This window comes from Ambystoma mexicanum, chromosome 6p, assembly GCF_040938575.1.
Source record: "Ambystoma mexicanum isolate Mex_15411 chromosome 6p, UKY_AmexF1_1, whole genome shotgun sequence".
In the NCBI taxonomy this organism is placed as follows: Eukaryota; Metazoa; Chordata; class Amphibia; order Caudata; family Ambystomatidae; genus Ambystoma; species Ambystoma mexicanum.
The window spans coordinates 1,520,236,300-1,520,259,511 of NC_090935.1; the positions used below are offsets into that span (position 1 = coordinate 1,520,236,300).

General features: G+C 45.0%; 1 protein-coding gene across 1 annotated transcript in view; it reads left to right on the forward strand.

The window, feature by feature from the left end:
- IDUA (alpha-L-iduronidase) overlaps positions 1 to 23,212 on the forward strand; it is a 616,851-nt gene that overhangs the window by 351,171 nt on the left and 242,468 nt on the right. Inside the window, exons 7-8 of the mRNA XM_069626380.1 lie at positions 2,113 to 2,292; positions 18,649 to 18,865. Coding sequence (XP_069482481.1) covers positions 2,113 to 2,292; positions 18,649 to 18,865 — 397 coding nt within the window. The remainder of the gene's footprint in view (positions 1 to 2,112; positions 2,293 to 18,648; positions 18,866 to 23,212) is intronic.

Genomic DNA, 23,212 nt, shown 5'->3' on the forward strand with positions numbered 1-23,212 from the left:
ATCATAGAGGTTTAAGTTTGGGGAAGGGAATCATGAGAGGCTGAAAGGTCTTGTAAGATTTAAGAAGCTTGAGGAAGGGAACCCCAACAGAATCCTACAAACTTTTGTGAACTGATTGGTTTTGAGCAGTGCCTTGAAGAGCCAAGGGAACTCCTTTTGAATTGACTTCCTTTGAACTGGCAAAGGCCACCTGACGCAGCCTTGTTTTATGCTTCTTTTTTGGAACACTGTTTTCTTTTTAGAAACTCCCTACGCAACCTTTTGTTTAAAGTGTGAGGGCAAGCATAGGTTTGAGAAAGACAGATTTTGTTTTGGGTTTTACTGACATTCACTATACTTAGAAACATCAGTTGAGGGAATACCCAAAGTAGAGATAGGGCAAGATAGGTATTCATTCCCACCCATGTATTTCAATAAAGGTTTTAAAACCTCTAAGCGTCTGAGTCTGTGTCACTCTCTTGCCACCATGCCTACCTCACAGAATTTATAAATCTGTATGTAGTAAGCTTTTATGAATTAATTTAGACTCTGCAGCCAGCAGTTTGTGCTGTGAATTTCAGGTGGCTGGGAAAATCTAGTTCTGTAGGATTGAAGGTTAAAGGAGGAACAATGATTAACCAAGCAGATGGTCAGCCGTTGAGCAGTAAACAATGTTTATGGCTTGGTAGCTCCACAGGATGCAGATGTAATCTCTGGGACCCGGCCATTTCTTTTGACCAGCAATAAACATGGGATGAAGTATCAATACGCAGGAGTTTCAATTGGATTCTCAGTTGTGCTGTGGTAAAATGGTAGTCATTTAGATTAGAATGTTCCATTGATGCCAGTAAGCTGGGGTGGATAACATGGTTATGGCCAGTTCTAAGAGAACCTGTTTATTCAGCCTTCATCATGTTGCTTGTAGTATCCATGCGAACCATGTGCAATTACGATTAACGTTAAAGGGCTCAGGCCAGTTTTTACTGGTAATGATTTATGTTTGCACACAAATGTTTAACAGTGTGATGACGTCATGACCTACCACGGACACATCCCAAGAAGGGGTGTTCTATGAACATGATCTGCAGAAGGTAGTTAAGATAACAAGTGGGCAATGTGAATGGAAGCATTGGGGAAAGATGGGATTTCTTTGTATATGTTTTCCAGTCACATGTGGGGGTGGATTGTAATAAAATATATGTAAGTGTTCTAACTGTTGCAAACATGTATATATTAGGTCAATGAGTGTGGATCAGTGAGACTTAGGATAGTTTAGCTCCAGAGGGTCATCTAGCTGCTCCCCCAAAGATGGTACAATAAACTTGCTTTACGTTCAAACGTGCAATCATACCTTAAGTGGTGGGCCTGCTTGGCTGAAGGTGATTAGGGGCCCATCTATACAGATCTTAAGCCTTCACTTTGAGTACAAATGGGCTTGGTTGGGGAAGGGAACTAAATGGACAGGGAGCTTCTGAGGAAGGAATGTGCCTCATGTGAATTTTAGAACCAAGGGATCTGAATCAATTTCTAATAAACCTTCAACAAAAATACTGCCAGGCCCAAAATGAGTGAATGATTGAATACCAACCTCTTACTCCAAGAGCTGACTAGATCTCTTTTGCTGCTCTGTGTGGGCTCCTAGAGAATTCATTTTCCTTAACTTGTCTGGGGCTCATTGGGACCAAGCAGTCCAAGCTGGATTGCCCCTTTTGGGGTAGCACAATGCCTAGTTTGTATGTGGTCTTTCCGATTTCTTTAATGGCATGGCAAACTGAAGAACAAGGGTGTGGAAGGTGGCTCAGAGCTCTGCCAGTGGTTAAGATTAGTTATGAACCTTCTAGCCATCGCCCCTTTTGTTTTGGTATAGCCCTCATTCCTCAACATTAGGATCACATCCTGCGAATCGAGGTTGAGATGGAGCCCTACTCTGAGATTTGCTAGTTCCCACAATGTTTTTCAAGCATCATAAAAATAGTCTTAACTTATGAAATGTTGTTACATGTAACATTTTTAAATGTTTATCTTGCTTGTTTATCTTCAAAGAAACTGTAAAAAGTGTACATTTTTATTGCATCTTTAACAATTCTGAGGTGCTAGTTTATTTCAACCATGTCTTAAATTTGTATTTTACAGGGAGCAGGTAGTTCTTTACACATTCTAGAGCAAGAAATGGAGACCATTGGAGAAATCCATAAACGTTTCCCTAACTTCATCTCAATTCCTATATACAATGATGAAGCAGATCCTTTGGTAGGATGGTCCATTCCACAAAGATGGAGAGCTGATGTAACCTATGCAGCAATGGTGGTTAAGGTATGCACAATAAACGGCATTGCTGTCCCAAAAGCAACATTTTAATTTTATTTTCAAACGTTTGTTTGCATATCATTTCTTGGACAGGTTCTAAACAAGGTAGTGAAGAGTTGGTTCCTTACATTTTACACTTGGAAGCATTGTAGCAGCAACAAATGGAAAATTATCCAAGACGTACAGCCATCAGTTACAGAATGTCATTAGTCCAGGTCATTTGGGGACCCACAATTCTTGATCCATTAGTATACTTTGTTAACCTTATATATGTATGCCCCATTGATCCGCTCTAGAACACTTAAGCATAAAACATATTTAAACAGAAAAGGTCTACAGACCATACCAGGATTATCCATACAAATCTCTCCAAAAGGCTACAACATCTGGATGTACTTTGCAAAGATGTACCATAGAAATGCTGTAAGGTTTTCTGCAGAAAGGTTTTTTCCAAATTTTGTATCGCCACCTATTTAAAATTGAGCCTGCTGGGTCCCTCCATCGATATTCCAGACAGTCTTGCCACAGTCAACAGGTGTTTAATAAGTTCAGCTTTATGACTTGTTCTTGCAGATAAAGCGTCAGCTATGTACCCTAATATTTCAATCATTGGCTCCAGAGGTAACTGAATTACAGTGATCATTTTTATTTTTACCAGGACTTCCTTCCAATAAATTATAACTTTTGGGCATCCGCAACACAGATGTGCTTTTCGGGGCTTAGCCCTCTCCATCAGTGTGTTTAATATGACACTGTGAAGACGTTGGGAAATCTATCGCATGCTCCTCTTGGCGTGCTAGGTTCAATTAGAGGTATGATTCCTGGCATTCTTTTCAAGTGAGAACTATTTCTTGTCCTAACATGCCTTCAGCCGTGATAAGGGACCCTTTCCTTTGTGTTATGGTGAGAGGTTCTTCGTTGAACGCTGCCATGTTCTTACGATTTTGTGGCTGTCTTGCAATGACAATGTCTCCTGGTTCTAGATAATTTCCTTCGGCCCTTCTTTTCTGATCAGCCGCTTCCTTCATGTCCATCTTCCGTGACGCATCCTGCTGTCTCATTTCAGCGTCACCTTGGTACATTTCCTCTTCCAGACTTATGTGGGGTAATCTGGTTCTCACATTTCTTCCAAACATGACTTCTGATGGTGATTTGCCTGTGGTACTCTGTGGGGTATTTGCGATAGTCTCTCATTAGTTGGTACAATAACTTTTCCACTGGTTCTCCTGTCAGGTGAGCTATCTGCGTGTTGCGCTAGATGTTTCCCATGAATCTTTCGACTGTGCCGTTTGCCTGAGGCCACAACAGTGTTACTTTTCGGTGATGGAAACCCATGTACTCTGCAAAGTTTTTGAAGTCCTGTCCTGTAAAGGGGGGCCCATTGTCTGATTTCAGTATTTTTGGAATGCCATACGTGGCAAACATCCGATCCAGTGCAGGGATAGTGTGATATGCCGCTGTGGATGGTACAATTTGCACGTCTGGAAATCTTCAGTATTCATCAATGGCTACAAGGATGTATTCACCTCCCTCTAGTGGGCCATAGTGATCCACTGCAATTTCTTCCCAGGTCCCTTCAGGTAGTTCAGTCATTCTAAGTGGTTCTGGTCTGGTTTGAGGGTTAAGGTCCACACAGGTGGGGCAGTTCTTGAGCAGTTCTTCCACTTGGGTATCCAATTGAGGGAACCATACCCTTTGCCGCAGCATCCTTTTGGTAGACATTATTCCTCGGTGTCTTTCGTGTGCAAGTTCAAGGACTTTTTTTCTTAGGGTCTGAGGAATCCCTAATTTGGTTCCCTTGATTAACAGTCCTACCTCTGTTTTATCGAGTTCCTCTTTTACTGCCAGTAGACATGTGATGTCCTGTCTAATTTCATCTCCTACATTCTCCTTGAGTTGCTTTGCGTGTTTCCAATGACCTGTTTCAAGACATCTCATGACGATCTGTATTGCTTGATCTGTGTTGGATTCTTTGGCTATTTGTTCCATGTCTAACCCTTGCGGGGCATTTTCTTAAACCACATACATGATGTATTGGTCTGCTATGGATGTGTCTGGGCTGCAATCTTGGCTGGGATGACGTGATAGGAAGTCCGCTGGATTTTGTTCCTTCCCAGGTCTATGGATGATGTCAAAATGGTAATCTTGTAGCCTTAGAGCCCATCGGGCTATCCTGGGGGACATTTTGGCCTGAGCGTTGCCATAAATGTAAGTGATTGCACGCCCAAACTATGGCTAAACCTTATAATGGTTTTCTCCCCCACATGCATAGCAGATTTGACCCATGGCAGGGCACGTGCCTTCATGTGGGTATTCATGCCCGCAACGATAGCAGAAGGGATCTGTGTTCCCTTTTGGGGTGTTTTCAAGCTTATGTAGACTCTTGTGCTTCCCGTGCGTGATGGTGATGCCATCGAGACCTTCTACTTGTGCTGTCAGTGCCGCATCTGATTGGGCCAGGCGTAGGATTTCTTCGAGGTTTCGCGGCTTCTGCAGTAGCCGTTTCCTGAATTTCCCCGCTTTCACACCCAACTATAATTTGGGAGCGAAGGGCCTCCTCGTTTGAGTACTTGTTAAAGTCACAGTGTTTCATTTTGACTCTCGGTCTCATTACAAATGCATCCATAGTCTCCCCTTTTAGTTGTTTCATGGTGTGGAAAATGTGTCATTCATAGTCCACATTGGTGTGCGCTGTTAAGTAGTCAGTGAGGGTCGCTTTTAGGTTACCGTAGGTGTCTGTTATCTTCAGGAAGTTCATCTAGAATATCTCTTACATTGGACCCTATGGCATGAGTGAGTAAACTGTGTTTCCTTTCATCCTCCAAAGGGCCTACTGCCTTGAGACACACTTCAAAGTCCCTCTACCATTTCCTCCACCTTGGCCCCAATGTGCTGGTGTCACTGAGGTCAAAGTTGGGGGGCAGCTGTGATATGAGACTGTCCGTCATGCCTGTGCGTGTTACTCTGGCAGGTGTTAGTTGTGCAGTTAGTGATTCCTCAGAGGAATCATCAGGTATGACAAATGCTTCACAACTGTGCACTTACTGTTTTTGATGGTAGGTGACAGCAGCTATGCCTCTTCTTGGTATTTGACTCTTGCTGTTCCTGGGTGTGATGTTTTGGTGCTCTTTTACCTGACGGTGCTTCTTGGGGTGTTGTCTTTGACTTGGAGGTGGGGGTGCTCACACCTTTTGCTGCATTGAGCAGGAGAGCGGGGAGCTGCCTTGCCCTCCCCCACTTGTTGCTGCCTGTGCAGGAACTTTCAGAGTGTTATGGTTGCGAGGGAGAGAGAGCCATGGGGAGCCGATGCGCTCCACCCACGTGGGTTTCCGTCTTGATTCGGAAGAATTAGAAAGAAAACAAAAGTTTTTTTTTTTAGTTTTTTTTCAAAACCATGGGGAGCCGATGCGCTCCACCCACGTGTGTTAACCGCCTGTGGTGAGAACTTTCTTTAAGCGTGGGAGCCGATGTGCTCCACCCACTTGTGCCGCTGCTTCTTGGCGGGAAAGCTGTGAGGAGCCGATGTGCTCCACCCACACGCCTCCGTCGTTGACGGGAATGCCGGCCTACCTCACATGTGGGAAGCCGATGCGCTCCACCCACAGGTGTCTGCTTCACCAGGATGTGGGGAGCTGCCTCGCTCCACCCACGAGGCCAACGCCGTTGACGGGATGGTCCGTCCGGAATGCAGGGAGCCGACGCGCTCCACCTGCAGATTTTCTCTTTGCCGTTGGCGGGTACATGCCTGGAATCCTGAGGAGGATTACAGCTGGCGGGGAGTCTCCTCACTCCCCACCCGCCTTACCTTACCGTCGCGCCTTGGCAGGGCTGCGGCCTGCCCCTCGATTGACACTTGATGTGTCACGAGCACGAAGCGCCGGAAAATAGCTGTTGTGGCGTTGATTCGTCCACCTCGTCGCCAGTGTGAAGACGTTGGGAAATCTATCGCATGCTCCAGCCCCCAGATTAGAGATACCTCACTTCATCAAGGGGCGGACGCAGGAGACTTCATCAAACACACCTTTATTCATGTCCAGCTACTCAGGAACTGCCTGAGCCTACGCACATCCCGCCCCTCCCCTTCCCGTGGCCCCGTGTTCCTCTCCACGTGACAAGGGAGTAGGTGACGACATCACAGGCACTAGTTTACAAAGCTTCAAAGGTGTCATCTCAAGCCAATTTGGGAGAACACCCTATGCATGTAGGAAATAAATATATATGGTCCCTTTCCCCTGGATGATGAAGGCACTATGCCTCCATCAATTGTAATTCATGAAACAATCTTGTCATCAATTTCACAGCATTTCTGAAATCAGTTGTGGAGGGGCTAATGACTTGTCTGCCACTGGATATTGGAGAAAGGTAATGTCTCCACCTACCATAATCTTACACTCCATAAATCCTGCAATCCTCACGAGAAGCCCAGCCAGAAAGACGTTCTGTTTCTCATTTGGGCATCTTCTGAGGGAAGAGGTGCCCAAATAAAAATTCCTTAACTAGTAGACAGCTCCCTAAGGATCTTTTATGAAGTCAATAATTTTAAATGGAACCTTCCGATGCGAAGGATAGCCGTCACAACTGTGTATCCCCACTAAATGCAAAGGAAAGATGCAATGTAAAGGAAAACCTTTATAATGTAATGAAGATTGCTCATGCTAGCTGCACTGGTCAGTCTTGATTCTATTAAAGACAAGGAGGCGAGCATTATGCTTAACTCTTTAATTTGCCACCAACATAGCACTTCAGCTTTTAATAAACTTTTCTCAAAACAAATGTTTCTTTTGCTTTCAATAAAAGAAATCATTAGTATTAAAAGTTTGACTTTCTTTGTAGAGGCTCTCCACTGATCTCCTACTAGTCCCATGAGCCTCCTGGTAAACAGTAGTACTTCCTCCACCAATCCGGTGCCTGACTCTCCTATAAGGACTACCAGCACTAGGTCGCTTCCTCTTTCTTTGCTTGCCGAAATAACCAAGTCCGTATAACTCTTCAACTTTAACTTCCTCCTCGAGGCAACTGTGGTCGCGTCTTACTATCCATAGGGTCCAACGGGACAACTGATTTCGCATTCACCTTAGTTCGCGGTATTCTCATGCGGGTTTCTGCTCATCTCCTACGAGAAACAGAAAAATAATAATGTGAGGAAGGGAATGCGATGCACTGATAATCCGATCAGTTTCAAATACTTTCAATAGTGTAATTGAATTACTTATCGCATTCATTTGGGTGGGCTATAATGCTCGCCTCCTTGTCTTTAATAGAATCTAGACTGACCAGTGCAGTTAGCATGGGCAATCTTCATTCTATGACAAGACGGAGGCGAGCATTATGCTTGTTCAAAGCTCTGTACCACCCTACAAGCCATTTCTGAAACTGGCTTAAAATATACAGTCTTAATGATGGATTCTGAGGACCAATCCGCTGCTTTCATGATGTCTTGCAAAGACACTCTTACGGAGAAGGCCCTAGAAGCCATAGCGCCTCTGACAGAATGTGCTCCAAATAGGGTTAAATCTATGCCAGCTCACTGCATAATGTCCCTCACCCATCCAGCAATTGTCGCTGTGGCTACTGCATGATGGGGCTTCCTGCGCGCAATTAGCAATGGGGTGACGCTTTGCGGCCTAACAAGCGCTGTCGCGGTCTCATAATCTTTAATGCATTGCGCTACGATTAGTTTTGTGTTTTCGGGGAAATAGGGATAGGAAATCACTCTGGAGTCGGACTTTGTCCTTTGCATAATGGTAAAAGCAATTCCTTCCGGATAGAAGATCTTTCTGTCTATCTCTAAAGCCTTCACATCCGAGACTCTCCTGCATGCTGTTAGACAGAGCAACATCGCCAATTTCCCAGAACGCTGGGACCCGGATAGCTGGCTGTTTTCCGGCCAACTCGTAAAAAATTGCAGAACGTCACGAACGTCCCAGAGGGAAGAGTATTTGGGTTCCGGCGGCCTCTTCATCCTAATTCCTCTCAAAATCCTTTGAACTGCCGGGTGTTCCCCTACCGGAGCTCCTTCCACTTTCTCATATCCTGCGGATAGCGCAGACCTATAGACTCCCAAAGTCCTATAAGCACAGCCTTCGAGGAATTTGTTTGCTAAAAAGTTTATGACGTGTACTATAGGTGCAGAAACGGGATCCAACTGTAAGTTTGTGCACCATCTCGCCCAGGCATCCCATGCCGAACTATAGCTTCTAAAGGTGGAAGGCACCCAGGAATCTCTGATACAGTCCGCAGCGATCTGCGAAATTCCTGGCAGTTCCCATCTCTTCCTGAAATTCTGCAGGCTATGAGATGTAGGGAGCCCGCCTCCATCAGAGGATGGCACTGGCCGGATGGGCTGAGGAGGAGGTCCGGGCGATGAGGGATCTTCCTCGGAAAATCCGAGGAAAGTTCCATCACTACTGGAAACCATGGCTGAGACTTCCAAAGGGGAACCACTAGGACTAGCTCTGCCTGGTCTCTGCGAACCTTCGCTAGAAGTCTCGTGATCATTATGAAAGGTGGGAACGCGTAGTGAACTGCTCCTGTCCACGACTGAAGGAACGCATCCGTCCCCGCTGCACCCGGGTCCATCCTCCAGCTGAAGTAGTTTGCTGTCTGTGCATTCAGTCTGGAAGCAAAAAGATCTGTGTGCAATGGACCCCACAACTGGTCTAACTTGTGGAAGATTTGGGGAAGCAGTTTCCAGTCGCTGGAATCTGTCAGGTACCGAGAGTTCCATTCTGCTACACCGTTCTGAGCTCCTGGAAGATATTCCGCCGCTACTGCTATCTGGTGCTGAAGGCAATAGTGGCAGAAATCTTTCGCTAGCTCTGCTAGCATTCTCAATCTGGTGCCGTCTAGCTTGTTTATGTACCGTACCGCAGAGATGTTGTCCATCTTCAGCAGCACGGAGCACTTGACTTTGTCCTTGATGAAGGTTTGAACCGCAAACGAGACCGCTAGCGGCTCGAGACAGTTTATGTGGAGCTGTAACTCGTTCTCTGACCATTTTCCTCCTGTCTCTAACTGACCACACCTCGCTCCCCATCCAGCTCTGCTCGCGTCAGATTCTATAGTGAGTTCTGGAATGTCGCCGAAGATGGCTAGACTGTTCCAGGCTTCCATGTTTTGCAGCCACCAGTGAAGCTCTGAGATTGCCTCGCTGTCTAAGGTAACTAGTTGGTGATAGCTTAGACCTCCTTGTAAGTGTCTGATCTTGAGCCTCTGAAGGGCTCTGTAATGTAGGGGTCCTAGGAAAATCGCTTGGATGGAAGCTGCTAGAAGCCCTACTATTCTGGCTAGGTATTGTAGCGAGATGGTCTTTTTCGCTAGGACCGTCTTGATCTCCTTCTTTATTGCTTTCACTTTCTGGTTCGGGAGTTCCAGAGTTGCTTTTACTGTGTCTATGGTGAAACCCAGGAATTCTACTCTTTGAACTGGCTGCAACTGAGACTTGTCAAGGTTCACCAGGAAACCCAGGGAAGATAGTAAGGTGAAAACCCAACGAATATCGTTGACTAGGGCGCCCTTGTTCTGGTTTAGGATCAGAATATCGTCTAGTTAAATTAGGATCCGAATACCCCTTTCTCTTATGGCTGCTGCCACTGGCTTCATCAGTTTGGTGAAGGCCAATGGGGCTGAGGCTAGCCCCGAAGGGAAGGCATTTGAAACGCCACACCTCTCTGTTCTAGCAGAAACGTAGGTACCTGTGGTGGGCTTCTGCTATAGGCACTGTGAGATATGCATCTTTCAGATCCAGACATGCTAGCCAATCTTTCTCGCGCAATAGGTCTCTGAGAAGATGTGTTCCCTCCATCTTGAAATGATTGTATTTTAGCCACTCGTTTAGGTTTTTTAGGTTGCCATCTGGACGCGCTTTCTCTTTTCTGTGAACGAGGAACATATTGCTTATAAACCCTGGGGAAGACTTCGACTCGCGCTCTATCGCATTTTTCTGGAAAAGCTTCACTAGCTCGCTCTGAAGAAGCGTTGCTTCCTGCGCTGCTAGGTGTATCGCTTGCGGGTCTTGGGCTTGAAAAGGGTTGCCTAGAAAATCTACGTGCAAGCCTTCTACTGAATTTAAAACACAAGTATCGCTGGATAATGCGTGCCAAGCGTTCAAATTGCAGGGTCCTACACCCTACTTGCACATTTGAGGTACTCACCACCAGTGGCGCCTGCATGTCTGTGGGCTCCTCTTTGTCTGCGACCTCTTGGGAACCTCGTCCGGGAGGGGAAGAAAGAGTCCTGTTGTCTTCCCTCCCAATATTGTGCTCTGTTTCCTTGGGGCCTGCGATGATAGGAATATCGACCGGACGCTCGCCCCCTTTGGCGTCCGGTCCCAGCAAAAACTCGCCCGGGAAAGATTCTCTTAATGGAGCTCTGAGCTTTCTCGAGGGCTGAATAAGTTCCCACGAATTGAGACATTTCTTTCGCAAAGGCCTGACCAAAAAGGCGGCCTTTCGCTCCTTGACCCGCTTCATTCGACGATAAGTCGCTCAATTTTGAATCATTTTTCTCTTCTCCTCTCGGAAGAGAGGACGCAATTGGCGTTACCCAAGAAACGCATGGCTCTTTGCGCCCAGTTTGCTAGGACCAGAGGATCAATAGGGGATCCAGTGTCTTTGGCTTTCTCAGCCAGATCCATAATTTTTGCCAATGGGCCTGCTAAATCAAGGACTTTATCTTGACACCCTCTCCAGGCTCTATCCACGCCTTTCCTGATATCTTTGGAAACCTTTGTTACGAACGTAACCATCTTCGGGTCTAAATCAGGAGTTTCTGATAACTTGTCCGGGAGGTCTGGACGGGGGCATTCTGCTCTCATGCGAGACCTTACCTCCCTGTCGAGAGGTTTATGTATATGCTGCGCCATGTAAAGCGCTACTTTCGGGGAGGGAACCCAGTCCGTGGATTTAGGGTGCCTAATAGCCTCCGGATGGAACATATCGTTTGTGTCTTCCTCTTGATCTAGGATCACTACTTCTGCTGCGGTGGGCCCTGAGGGGTCATGATCACCCTCTTCCTCGCCGTCGGGCGAGTAGCCCTGATCTATGTCCCCTAAATTATTCACCCCTGGGGCCGGGGGTCTGGGCTGGCAATCTGCCGATTTTGCCAGGAAGGCCTTCTTTAACCTTGCGACGGGATCGTCTGTCTTGTGGGGGTCCTGGTCGACCCTCCTTTCCTTGCTCGGGGGGGGGGTCAAAGAGTCTGCGCTCTTCCAAGCCTTACACCCCAGTTCAACCCCTCCAAGGGGGTGTCCAGTCGACAGGCCTTCGCCTGGGCTAAGCGCCCTCTTTTTTTCTAGGGGATTCCTGCTCCTTTTGTAAAATCCATGCCTCCAGCATGTCTAACCTCTGAGCAATCGGCTGCACTCCTTCTGAAACCGCCAGTGATCGGGAATCTCCCAATACTTTTTTAAAGCTGAGTGACAGCTCTGTTTCTTGATGGGAGGGTTCCTCCTCCCACTCTTCTTCTGTGTATTCAGGAATTGTGGAATGCTCCCCTTCATAATGGGCCATAATGTCCTTTTGTTAGCAAGGCTAACGTTCTTAGTCGACTGCAAGAGTTTTGACCCACTTCGCGAGAGACGTAAATTGATTCTTTTTTTTTTATCAGCTAAACACATCTGTATTCACTCGTGCTCCGCGACAGGAATTCCGTCTTTTTTTTTTAATTATTTTTTTTATAAAGCTGTAAGCTTTTCTCTGGGCATCCACACGCAGCTCTCTCCATCACTCGATAGTAAAGCGAATGCTGGAATGGCCCGGGGAGAGACGGGAAGGCTCGGACCTCCCGCTCCCTCAGGGTCCTAGCGCACGCCTGCCGTGCAACGTCTAGAGGAGCGGGCCGGATGCCTTTTACAGGCGAGAGCGCCTGCGGCTCCGGCTCCACCTCCTCAGCCTCCCGCGTTTCGGGAAGAAATTACTCATTGCGCGGCTCTTCCGAGCCGCTTCAGTAAGAGATGGAGCGGGCGCGGGGCGACGCTCGAGCGGTAAGCTTGAAAAGCCGTATTATGGAAATACAAATGTAATCGAGAATTAATTAATAATATAAAAGAAATTATTTTTAAAACATTTTTTTAAATTAAATATATACGCTGCACGGCAAAACGTTCATATTAGGTAAATCTCTCACACAATGTAAGCGAAAATGAGCTCTAAAGAGGTATATTAAACTGAGAATATGCATCACTTATCTGTATGCTGGCAGCAAAAAGAAAGAGGAAGGGACCTAGTGCTGGAAGTCCTTATAGGAGAGTCGGGCACCGGATTGGTGGAGGAAGGACTACTGTTTACCAGGAGGCTCATGGGACTAGTAGGAGATCAGTGGAGAGCCTCTACAAAGAAAGTCAAACTTTTAAAACTAAAGATTTCTTTTATTGAAAGCAAAAGAAACATTTGTTTTGAGAAAAGTTTATTAAAAGTTGAATTGCTATGTTGGTGGCAAATTAAAGAGTTAAGCATAATGCTTGCCTCCGTCATGTCATAGAATCTAAATTCATCCCTAGGTCTAAGAGGGGCATCTTGGAGCTATGGCACTCATGTCCCCGAGTCCTGCAGGCATTTCAGAATGTCCTCTTCCTTTGTGAATTGGGGCACTAGACATTTCGATCGGTTGTCTGTTAATCCTCTATTTAAAAAAAATATTTGTATAGTTAATATGTTAACTTCCATTAGGAAGTACATGACACCATGCTCATAACACAGCAAGGCCATGAACGCCAAATTTGAAAGATACTATCCCTTTCCTGTGAATTTGTAGAAGAATGTCTTTTTTATCATTTCATCCGATCTTTAGACTGAAACAGTTGGCGCCCCTTCCTTATCAAATGTGTACTGTAAGATTATTATCCAAGACCCTTGTGCCACCAATTGCGGAAAATCCTGTTTGATAGGTATTGTCATTGTGTAAAATGTTATAAATATACTTTTTGGCATGTGTCAGCTTTCTAGTAGGCTCAGTCTATTGCATACTTTTGGTAGATGATGCATTTATAGGACATTTATCCTGATTATGGCATCTGTGGTGTGTTCTTTCAGGGATGCTTCAGTGGATTTCCTGTTATGTTGCATGCCCCTGCTAATGAAAACATGAAATGTGGATTAATGGCGAGTAGTTATTTGACTAACACAATTTTAACATTCAATGATTGCTCAGTTCAAAACGCCAAATGTGTCACTTTTCCTTCAGTTAAATTATTTCAGACAATTGAATTACCCAAAATACTGCCAATGGTTGTACAAACATGCACAAAGGTATGCATATCTTTTTCACAAAATGGTTAGGGTTTCACAACAGCTGGAACTGTGAGAATGTCTTTCATCTATTAATTGATTTCTGAATAGTTCTTAGGTAATGTCGTTTTTCATGGCATAAGAGGCAAGCATAAAAGAAGTTAATAGTTGACCAGCTTTTCCAAAAGGTTCACTAGATTAATTTTGAAGGTCCCTATGTTGCAGTACTATATCCAAATGTTGTTGTATTCGTCTCTATTGAGTTTTCACTGAAATATGAAGGTTGATCTTTTTAATCATATATTCCCCAAACAATAGCACAATAGAGACATTGACGTTAAGGCCCATGCCCATGGAAGGGGCTGCAAAATAGCAGGAACATTTGCCTGACCTAACTTGAAATGGTCAAATCATACGAACCCACCTTTGTGGCAGGTGAAGTGGCAAATAAGGAAGTTGTAGCAAATTGGTGGGACCCTTGCATATTATGCCTTGAATGTATGGTGCTATGTGGAGCAAGAAAGGCAAGATGCTGTGCATCTGGGACGTAGTCTTTGCCATCCTGTGCTAGCTTTGTCGTACATGTCTTGTAAAAGTTCTCACAGAATAACTCAAGAAAAAAAGGCTGTGACCATATATAGAGCCTAGAAGGAGAAACCCATTTGATCTAACAACTGATCAAGTTGATTACTGCCTATTTGTGCTCGGAGCTTTTTCAATGCCTGGGCTCTAATCAGATACAAAGAGACCATCAAATGGAATCGGCCAGCAAGCTGCCCTATTGGTGTTGCCTCATGGCTCTGACCTGTGCAGCACCCAAACTAACCAGGATGTTTGTGGTACGTCACCAAAAGGTCTAAATCGAAGCAGCCAATATGGAAAGCAGACCAGTGGATCCAACACAAAGAATGAATAAAAAGTTCAATTTCGAACAATTCTTTTACATAAAAACATATAATAAAATATAATTTTCATATAGAATTTCCATGGAAAACACCATTGCAAATAGATATATTAATGACAGCTGGTCTGTAAAAAAATCCATCTGCAAATATCACATTTAACGTATAACGGAAGATAAAATTAGGTCCTACTTCCAATCTCAAGATGAGCAACATAGACTGACTAGAATATGAAATATACAGATTAAGCACTCCTAACCTTTAATCAAACCTAATTTCTCTGTAGTTGTGAGTAAAGTAACATAATACAAGCGAGAAATCTTCATAAGTCAGGGTTTTAGACACACAGCTTCCCTGAAAAAGCCTGCCATAGTATTCCAACCCAGGGGATCATCACTCATATAAATCATCATGGCTGGTGGGCATTGCCTTAATTTTACTTGTGGAGTGGGGATACTAAATAACGGTGCTGAATAATTTGGAATGAATTAAGTGAAATAATGCTAAAAGATTTCAGGGGAACTTTTATCACAATAAAAAAAAGTCTTAGTAATTTTCACACTTCAACATCACCCTTTCACAGTAGAAGGTGGCAATGAAACCTAAGGAGAACTCATGAGAGTGTACTGTGAGCCTAGTCTAAATACACTTTCTGTAATGCCCGGCACTTCAGAGGGATATATGATCTATTATGTGGTAATTTCCCTAATTGCTAATTAGCAATGATTCAAAATGTTGTTGCAATTATCATCAATCATGCAGGGGTTCAAAAACCAGTGCTCAAAGCATAATACCGTGTAACTGCAGTGTTTTGCCCACAAATAGCATCCACATGTATTGTGCTACACATCACTCTAGAGTAAATCTTGTTACAGGGCTTGGTACTCCATGTTTGCGTCTTAGACTATATAGAGATCCATTGCAGAACGGGTCTCAAACACGATGGTATCTGCAATGTAGGGTGCACCCACTTTGCAATGTGTTGCACATTCTGCGTCCCAAACTGGGTAAACACAGCAGTCGCAAAAATTGATTTGACATACTAACTAGCGGCTCACTAATCCCATACCGCAATTTAGTAACCCCATACTGTGCTAGGACTGGTAATGTTGCCTGATGCATATCCACCATAAAGTTGATTGGGTAACTTCCCAAAGTATGAGCAAAATGTGTTATTGGAAAATTTGCCTGAAAATATTAATATGCTGCTTCCCCATATGTCTTGTCCGAGTGAAGGTGCATGTAAAATGAATGTCAAGGTAGTCATACCCCTCTACCCAATCTGTGTCTACCCCATTTCAATATATTGTTTGAGAATTAAAGGTTCTATGCACCAGTTAGGTTACTTTGGATTTGGCAATATTTTATCCCTTTAATTGCATGACCCACGTAAACTCTGTGCAGTTATTAATCAACTGCTGGAATGCCTTAGGTGGTCAATCAAAGAGGAAACTGTCATCGGCTTATAGTCATAGCAGGATTCAGTGTCCCTCCATTGCTGAAACATCTCCAAATGAAAACTTGAAGTCATTAAGATAATTTATGTCCGATTTAAACAAACGGGCCACCAAAACATAACCCTCCCAATTCCTTTAGCTTAGTAAAATGAAACTGTTACCTCCCCCTTAGGCCCCACCCCACTCAGAGTCCAAATCTAACGAGTGCCCTGAAATCTTAGTGAAATGCTTGAAGTATATCAAGGGTGCCACTGGGTATTCCTTTTGACTGCAGACGTTCCCATGAAAGATCTCAAGGCATTCGAAAGCCCAGGATAGTTCCATATAGACCATGTGAATGGGCATTGTGACTGGGTGGCCCATCACAAAGTTCCACGCTAACTCGAATAGTCCGAGGGTGTTTATTGGTACTTCACAATCACTTTAGGCCAGGGATTCTTGGGTAGTTCTCAAGGCTAAGCGTGTTCATGGGGATTTGGTGCTAGGGCTGTTTCTGTCTTTCTCGACTTCCTTCCTTCCACCTCCCTAGCACAGGCGTCCTTATCGGGATGTTGTATCTGGCCAATGGTAAGACCTATCTGTCTGAAGTTCTGATTAAAGCTGATGGTAGTCAGTGGCTAGCTAACTCCCATGGTGTCTTCTAGGCTTTCCTTGACCTATCCTTCTTTGTAGGCTTGGGGAGTTCGGGATGGTGCCTTCTGTCACCCGGTTTCACTCGTCTGTGTCGCACCCGTTCTCTCCTAACCCTTCCCTACACTGGGTTCCTGAATATTCTCCTCCCACCGTACAACTGTGTCTCCGATCTCTCCACATTTCCAGCTCCACCCTTTGATCTCACCCCTCCTCTTACTCCTGTTCTTACTATTGATCTTACCTCAAACTACCCCTCTAAGTCAATCCCTGCTGTGACTGTCTCTTCGCGCCTACCCTCCACTCTGCTTCCTTGCTTCTCGCTATTCTTCTTCTAATTCTTTGTGTCTCTTTCTACTCTTAGCACTAGCTACTCCGATTCTCCCCCTCCCTGTGGCTCTTCCTACTCTCCCTCTACTACTCCTGTCCTTACTCCGTTATTATCACTCTCCCTTTACTACACTTCCATCCTCTTACTACAACTGTTGGTCTATTGATGCTTCTGCTCACTAACGCTCGCTATCATCCTCTGCTACCAACTACTGCTCAACTGCCCATTCCACCTACCCACTACTCCAGCTACCTATTGTCTCTACTCACAACTAGTACTACTACTGCCTCATCCACCACTACCCCCTTGCTACTCCTACTCTACTCCTCACACACTCCACACAGTCACAAAACCTCTACAGAGCCCGCTCTCCAATAGCTTCTGCACTCCCGCCTCCTCTGGTCTCGGCCGTCCTTCACCAACTCCTGTCCTCACCCAGTAACCCACACTCACTCACAAGCACTTACTTAAAAACTCCACTCCCTCCTAGGATTGGTAACTTACAATGGTGAATCACCAACATGTCGCCAGGGGTATGAGTGGTGAAGAACGGGAGGAGGCTTCATAGGGGCTAGTTAGTGCCACTCCCAGGAGTCATGTAGCCTTCAGGCCTTCCTTGGGTCTTTAACTAATACGGGTGCCTGGTGGTTTAGTGGAGCTCATTTTCCCTGTGCAGGCACCTGTGGAGCCATTGTTTAATAGAAATAGCCTCCCAGCTGGGCTTGTGTAACTCTGGTATCATTACAGCCGCCGCACGCGTTCGAGTGGTCGATAAAGGTTTTAATATGAAAGAGGGGCCTGTGTTGCACCTGCAATATTGATGACTGGGGTAGAGGAGATGTTGCGATTTAGCATGTGTCCGGTGCAGTTAATGAGAATGGGGTGGGTGTTACAATTACATGGTTCGAAATTTCCGGCAGCTGGGCGCTAAATTACTCCTTGTAAGGCCTCCCACTGAGGCAGCCAGTAGCCTGCTTGAACTGCTTCTGTAGTAATTTCTGGCTACCGCCACTAGATGGGAACAGAGCGTAACAGGAACTGCAATTTGTCAGGGAAGTACATTCACAGATACTGTTGTTTCCGTGTTTGTAGTGCAGCACCGAATGAAGACAGGCCCATTTAAACGCCAAAAGATGCATTAGATTTCCTCAGTTTCACAGGAACATCTAATTTATCCATTGACGTTATCCATTGAAGTTTGAATGGCATTAGCTTAATTCATCGAGGGCTGACTTCTAAAACAAACATTGGTAATATCAACAGTTTGGGCTTTGTGTTTGAATTATCAAACAAACCAGTTCATGCATTCTTTCTTGTGAACAGCTTTTATTGTGTCTAGAGTTTTCCTAATTCTGATGATAATTAGAATTTATTAGCAAGGATGAGCTCCCTTAGCAATGTTTTTATGTATTTCTTAGGGGATGGGTCACAAAAAATGAACACGCTGTTTACCAAAAACTCCTATTGTCTATTACTTGTAACTGCGTGAGGCCCTATGATTATTTTTCCGCACAGTATTTCAATTCTCATGACTGCTGAAAGCTCCTGTGTAAATCATGAAATACTACTCTTACGCCTCGAACCTTTCCAATTGGGCAATCCAATTACGTGCCTCTTTGTGATTATTCTCTCATAGGACAGCTGAAATGGAGATCATCTACCCCAGCATGTCAGGGTCTGACAGAGGATACAACCACCCTTCCCTGCAGGGCAGTAAATATAGGGAGTGCCTTAACAATGGGAAGCCTGAAACAGTTGTTTGAGTTCAATTCGAAGACATTGGAAAATAGCAATAACCTACTATTTTGACTTTATAGGTGATTACCCAGCACCAAAACGCCTTTTTGTCAAATGGCCATGGCAGTATCAACTACACTTTGCTGAGTAATGACAATGCCTTCATGAGTTACTACCCTCACCACTTTACCCAGAGGACGTTGACTGCAAGATTTCAGATGAATGACACTAAGCCACCACATGTTCAAATGGCAAGAAAACCTGTCCTTACTGTAATGGGATTACTGGCATTACTAGGTAGGTCGAAATAACAGACTGAATCAACGGTTGATGTTCATGTTAATGTCTCATTTTTAGGGGTTGCATAAGCGTTTGTCCTGTTATATCATGCCAGATATTGCTTGGAAAACTAGTAATCATTTAAGTCGCAACTTTACAATTTCCTACTGAATTTGGCATCCAGCTTCTATGAAAGAGGCCCGCCTTTGCTAGACCTTAAGGCCCTGTGAGGAAGGCTGACTTGGTGGTTCGGCATGAAAGAGACTGGGATCTGCTGGGTGAGGAGGCAAATCCCAGCCCAGGGGCTAAGCATAAGTGTCATTTACTTAATCCCTAACTGCTCAATTATCCTGTGTTTATTTTTTGTATGTAGAGCACCAAGAAACCACACAGGTGGCAACAGTGTGCGGTATAAGAACCTTTAACATAACATATGTTAGGAAAGGGTAAGGCATAAGAGATAGTAACTCACTCATTGTATCTCTACGATGAAATCATTGGCTTGAATTGTGTTGAAGTGGGGTTGCTGAATTCTCACTCTGGCAGAACAAGGGCCTCATCACCAGATGGGCTGTAGCCCTTAAATGTGGTGGTAACGGTATTACCGCCGCATTTAAGGGCTGGCCCTATCACGAGTTGGGCGCTAAATCGGCTGTTTTACCTCCAGCCTTTTTCTGGAGGTGAAAATCCCTGTTTTCGGCTGTATTACAGCCGGCTGCATTAGCCCGCAGCATTAGCACTGAAAATTCCCCATTGGATCCAATGGACCCATTCAGGAATGAGGATTTACCGTTAAGGACCAACCCGCGATTCGGTGGTAATACCGCCAGACCGGTCGGCGCTAGGGCTATTACAGTCGGCTGGATTACAGCCGGGAATACAGCCCAACTCGTGATGAGGCCCCAAGTGTTCTTCCCAATGGCTATATATGATAGTTGAAGATCACGGGAGACGGGATGGAATCTTTTAAGATCCTGCTCAGGAGATGCTGAGGTATGGAGAAACCCATTTGTGTTCATTTATTTTAATTAGATAGCTTCTTTACAAATCATTCTAGGTAGTGTTTTTGATTTGCATGTGTACGGAGAGGGTGTAGAGTAGTATTTGATGTTTAATGTTATATAAATGGGCATTCATCGTGCAGTAGCTATTGTTACGACACACAAGTGCAATAAGGAACTAAAAGACGGAGGCTAGATATTAAGAGCTACTGTGAAGATGGGGAGAGCATCTGTAGTTAATGATGCATGGTTTTATATTAAAAAAGAAACGTAGTAAATCATTGTGTGCTGTAGTTTATGGATATTCCGTTATGTTATGGTTTAGGTAGGCTCGCCTTGCCATTTAATCAGCTAATCCACTTGTTTGAGATTTTTGTCTGACACATTCGGTTTAATATGAATGCGAAGAAATTGAATTGATATTTTATTTCTATCGCGCTCATACACAAGTGTTTCAGAGCGCAACAAGGCAAGGAAGGGGAACAGGGGAGAACAAAACAATAATCTTACTAGGCCCAGTGACATTGAGAACGCACAAGTGCATGGGGGAGGGGAAAAGTGCATGGAAAGGGGGGGAGAAGTGGAAAGTGCGGAGCAAAGGAGAAACAGATAAATAATAATAATATCATTAAATAATAAAGCCAACAAACAGTGGTAGTGAAGCCAGCAAGAGGCAAGTGCTGGGTTTAAGGCAGAAGACAGGGTAGGTCTGATAAGTGCAGGAAGAAAAAGGGGAGGGACTGTATGAGTACAGATACAGACCCCAGTGCAAGGGGTGGCCGGAGGAAGTGCGGGAGGGTGGCATGGTGTGCAGGTACCTGGGCACAGAGGACAGGGGGTGGCCAGGTGCACGGTGCCAAGAGAGAACAGATCAGCAGAAGCGAGGGGTGGGGGGGAGGCAGAAGCAAAGAGGAAGGTCTTGAGGTGCTTCCAGAACCGGAGATGGTTCTCCTCAAGATTTAAAGTGGCAGGGAGGCTGTTCCAGAGGTAGGCCCCAGCCGAAACACATTAAATGTTTAACACACACCAATAATGGCCCACAGAATATTCTAAAGCAATCAAGAACTCTGGTCATTGCTCCCATCACCCAATGGCATTGTAGCACAGACATTGGTATATTGTATTCTATGTTTGACTGCTTTTCCTCTGCTTTTACTCCAGGACTTTTAGGTTTTGGAGCAAATGCTGGCTCTTGCTAATAGGAAAATAGAGACGTGGGGTGTTGAGCAGCAGACTTGGTTGCCGTAGGAACTTGTAATTGTTGTCTAAAATCTGCTAAAGCATAATTTGTTTTGACTTTTGTGCAATCTCAGCTAATGAGGGGTTTGCATATTAGCGGGTGTTCAATGAGGAGTTGGCACTGGCAAGGTGCTTTTCCTATGAAAGATTAGTGTGAGAGACTGTTCCCATGAGCTGATGCTGCCTGGTGCTCATGCACCAGAACTACTTTCAGTCCTCAGCTTTTGTTTCCCCGCTCTTGCCCTGCTCCTCTTCTCTTCTCTGCTTCTTTCCTTTTCTGCTTCAGCCCTTTCTCTGCTCCCCTCTTCCTTTTTAGTATTGGCTGTTGTGTGGTGATAAAGGGCCACCTACAAGCCAAAACGATTGCTTTGGGTACAGCTAGGAGAGCAATGACATATGAGTTAGTACACATGGTTTGGTTATTTACCAAGCCTTTAATAGCTATGGCCATTCCCACACCCTCCAGCCCATTCCCACACCCTAAGCTACCTCTATCAAGCAGTAACCTCAAACCTTGGCCTGCCAGTGTTCTTTCTAAGCAGTATGCTGAGATTTAAAATTAATTGCAGTTGTAAATGAGCTACTGGTGTACAGGGCTGGACTGGCCTATAGGGAACTCTGGAGATTTCCCGGTGGGCCTCTGCACCCTGGGCCTCTTTTGTGTGGCATTTACAAATTTTCTCATAGGAAAAGCATTGGGCTTGCTGAAAATGTGTCATATGGGGCCCCATTGAACTTTATTTCCAGGGCCTCTTTTGGTCCCCAGTTCTTATTTCCAGGGCCTCTTTTAGTTCCCAGTCCACCCCTGCTGGTGTAATAGAAATGCCATTACATGTGTGTCTTCAGTCACAAGGTTTGTATCTGTTATTTGCACTCAAGGCATGTTAAAGACAAGCATTGACAACGCCAGCCATTTTGACTTCTGTAAATGCATTAGGGAGGCATTTGTCATATGCATATTGTAACGGTGTGGAAAGAGGAGACTGACACACAGGTGGGATGATTGTTGCTAAATACTTTTATGTGTGAAAAAATAAAGGAAAAAACCTATCTAACCCTATTACTAAGAGGGGTTCCCCTGCCTCAACTCAATACCAAGTATGTGTCAGAATGTCTGTAACTAAAAGTCCACCGTTCTGTGTCAAAAACTATTTTCTTCCCTTTCACTTCTAACTAAACTAAAAGATTGGTGAGTCTACTTAATGCAGAAGAATGTCTCTCCCTCTCCTCCTGTAGAGCGGAATACCACACTAGTAAACTACCACACTAGTAAACTGGAGGGACTATTTCCTGAGAGAATGACTCCCTTCCCCAGGTCGTAGTCCCTTTCAAAGGCATGTGAGAAACCTGAAGGTGTCTCCCTAACTAGTCATCGGGGATCTGTAATCCAGGTGGCCAGGATACAGCCATCGCTAATGAATCTAGTTCCTGGGGGAGGACCAGTGCAGGAGGATCACCTGGATGGGGTTCCTCGGGGAGTGGAGGTGGGACACAGATGGGTGAAACACAGTACCCCCTCCTTATAACACCTTTTCCCCATCCTACCACGTAGGCTACTCAGACACTCTAACCCCCCCTTTCCTACACAAACACTTTTTTACACCACGAAAGACAACAGATTAACACTAGAGCCGTTTACCTGACATGTCCCAACACAAGGGTCAGGCAATCGACCAGAACCACACACACCTGACGGCCCCTTCCCCACAGGGATAAAAGGTGGAGCACGAGAGCACACTACGAGCAAGGTAAACCGCACAATGAGACAGCTATCCCAGGGCGGCAGTTCAAGAGGAGGAGAAAAGCAGCGAGATCCAAAGGGCAGCAAGGAGAGAAGCAACCTTGTTCTTTTTGACCCAGACCCACAAAGCCTCAGTGAAAGGAATCATAAGGCCGGGAACAATAGCCAGCATGTTTTCCAGCAGATGGCAATGGTACACAGAGCCCTCCTACACTGATAATCAGGGCAGGGAGAGACACTTGCTACCGTCGTACCATGCTTGACTCCAGAGACAATAAAAGCCAAGCTGTTCATCACAGCAAGTGGAAAGGACGACCGATAAGAATCCGAACTGTGTTGAATGAAAGTTGCGAATGGGAAATTAAGGGGAAAACCAGCAGCAGA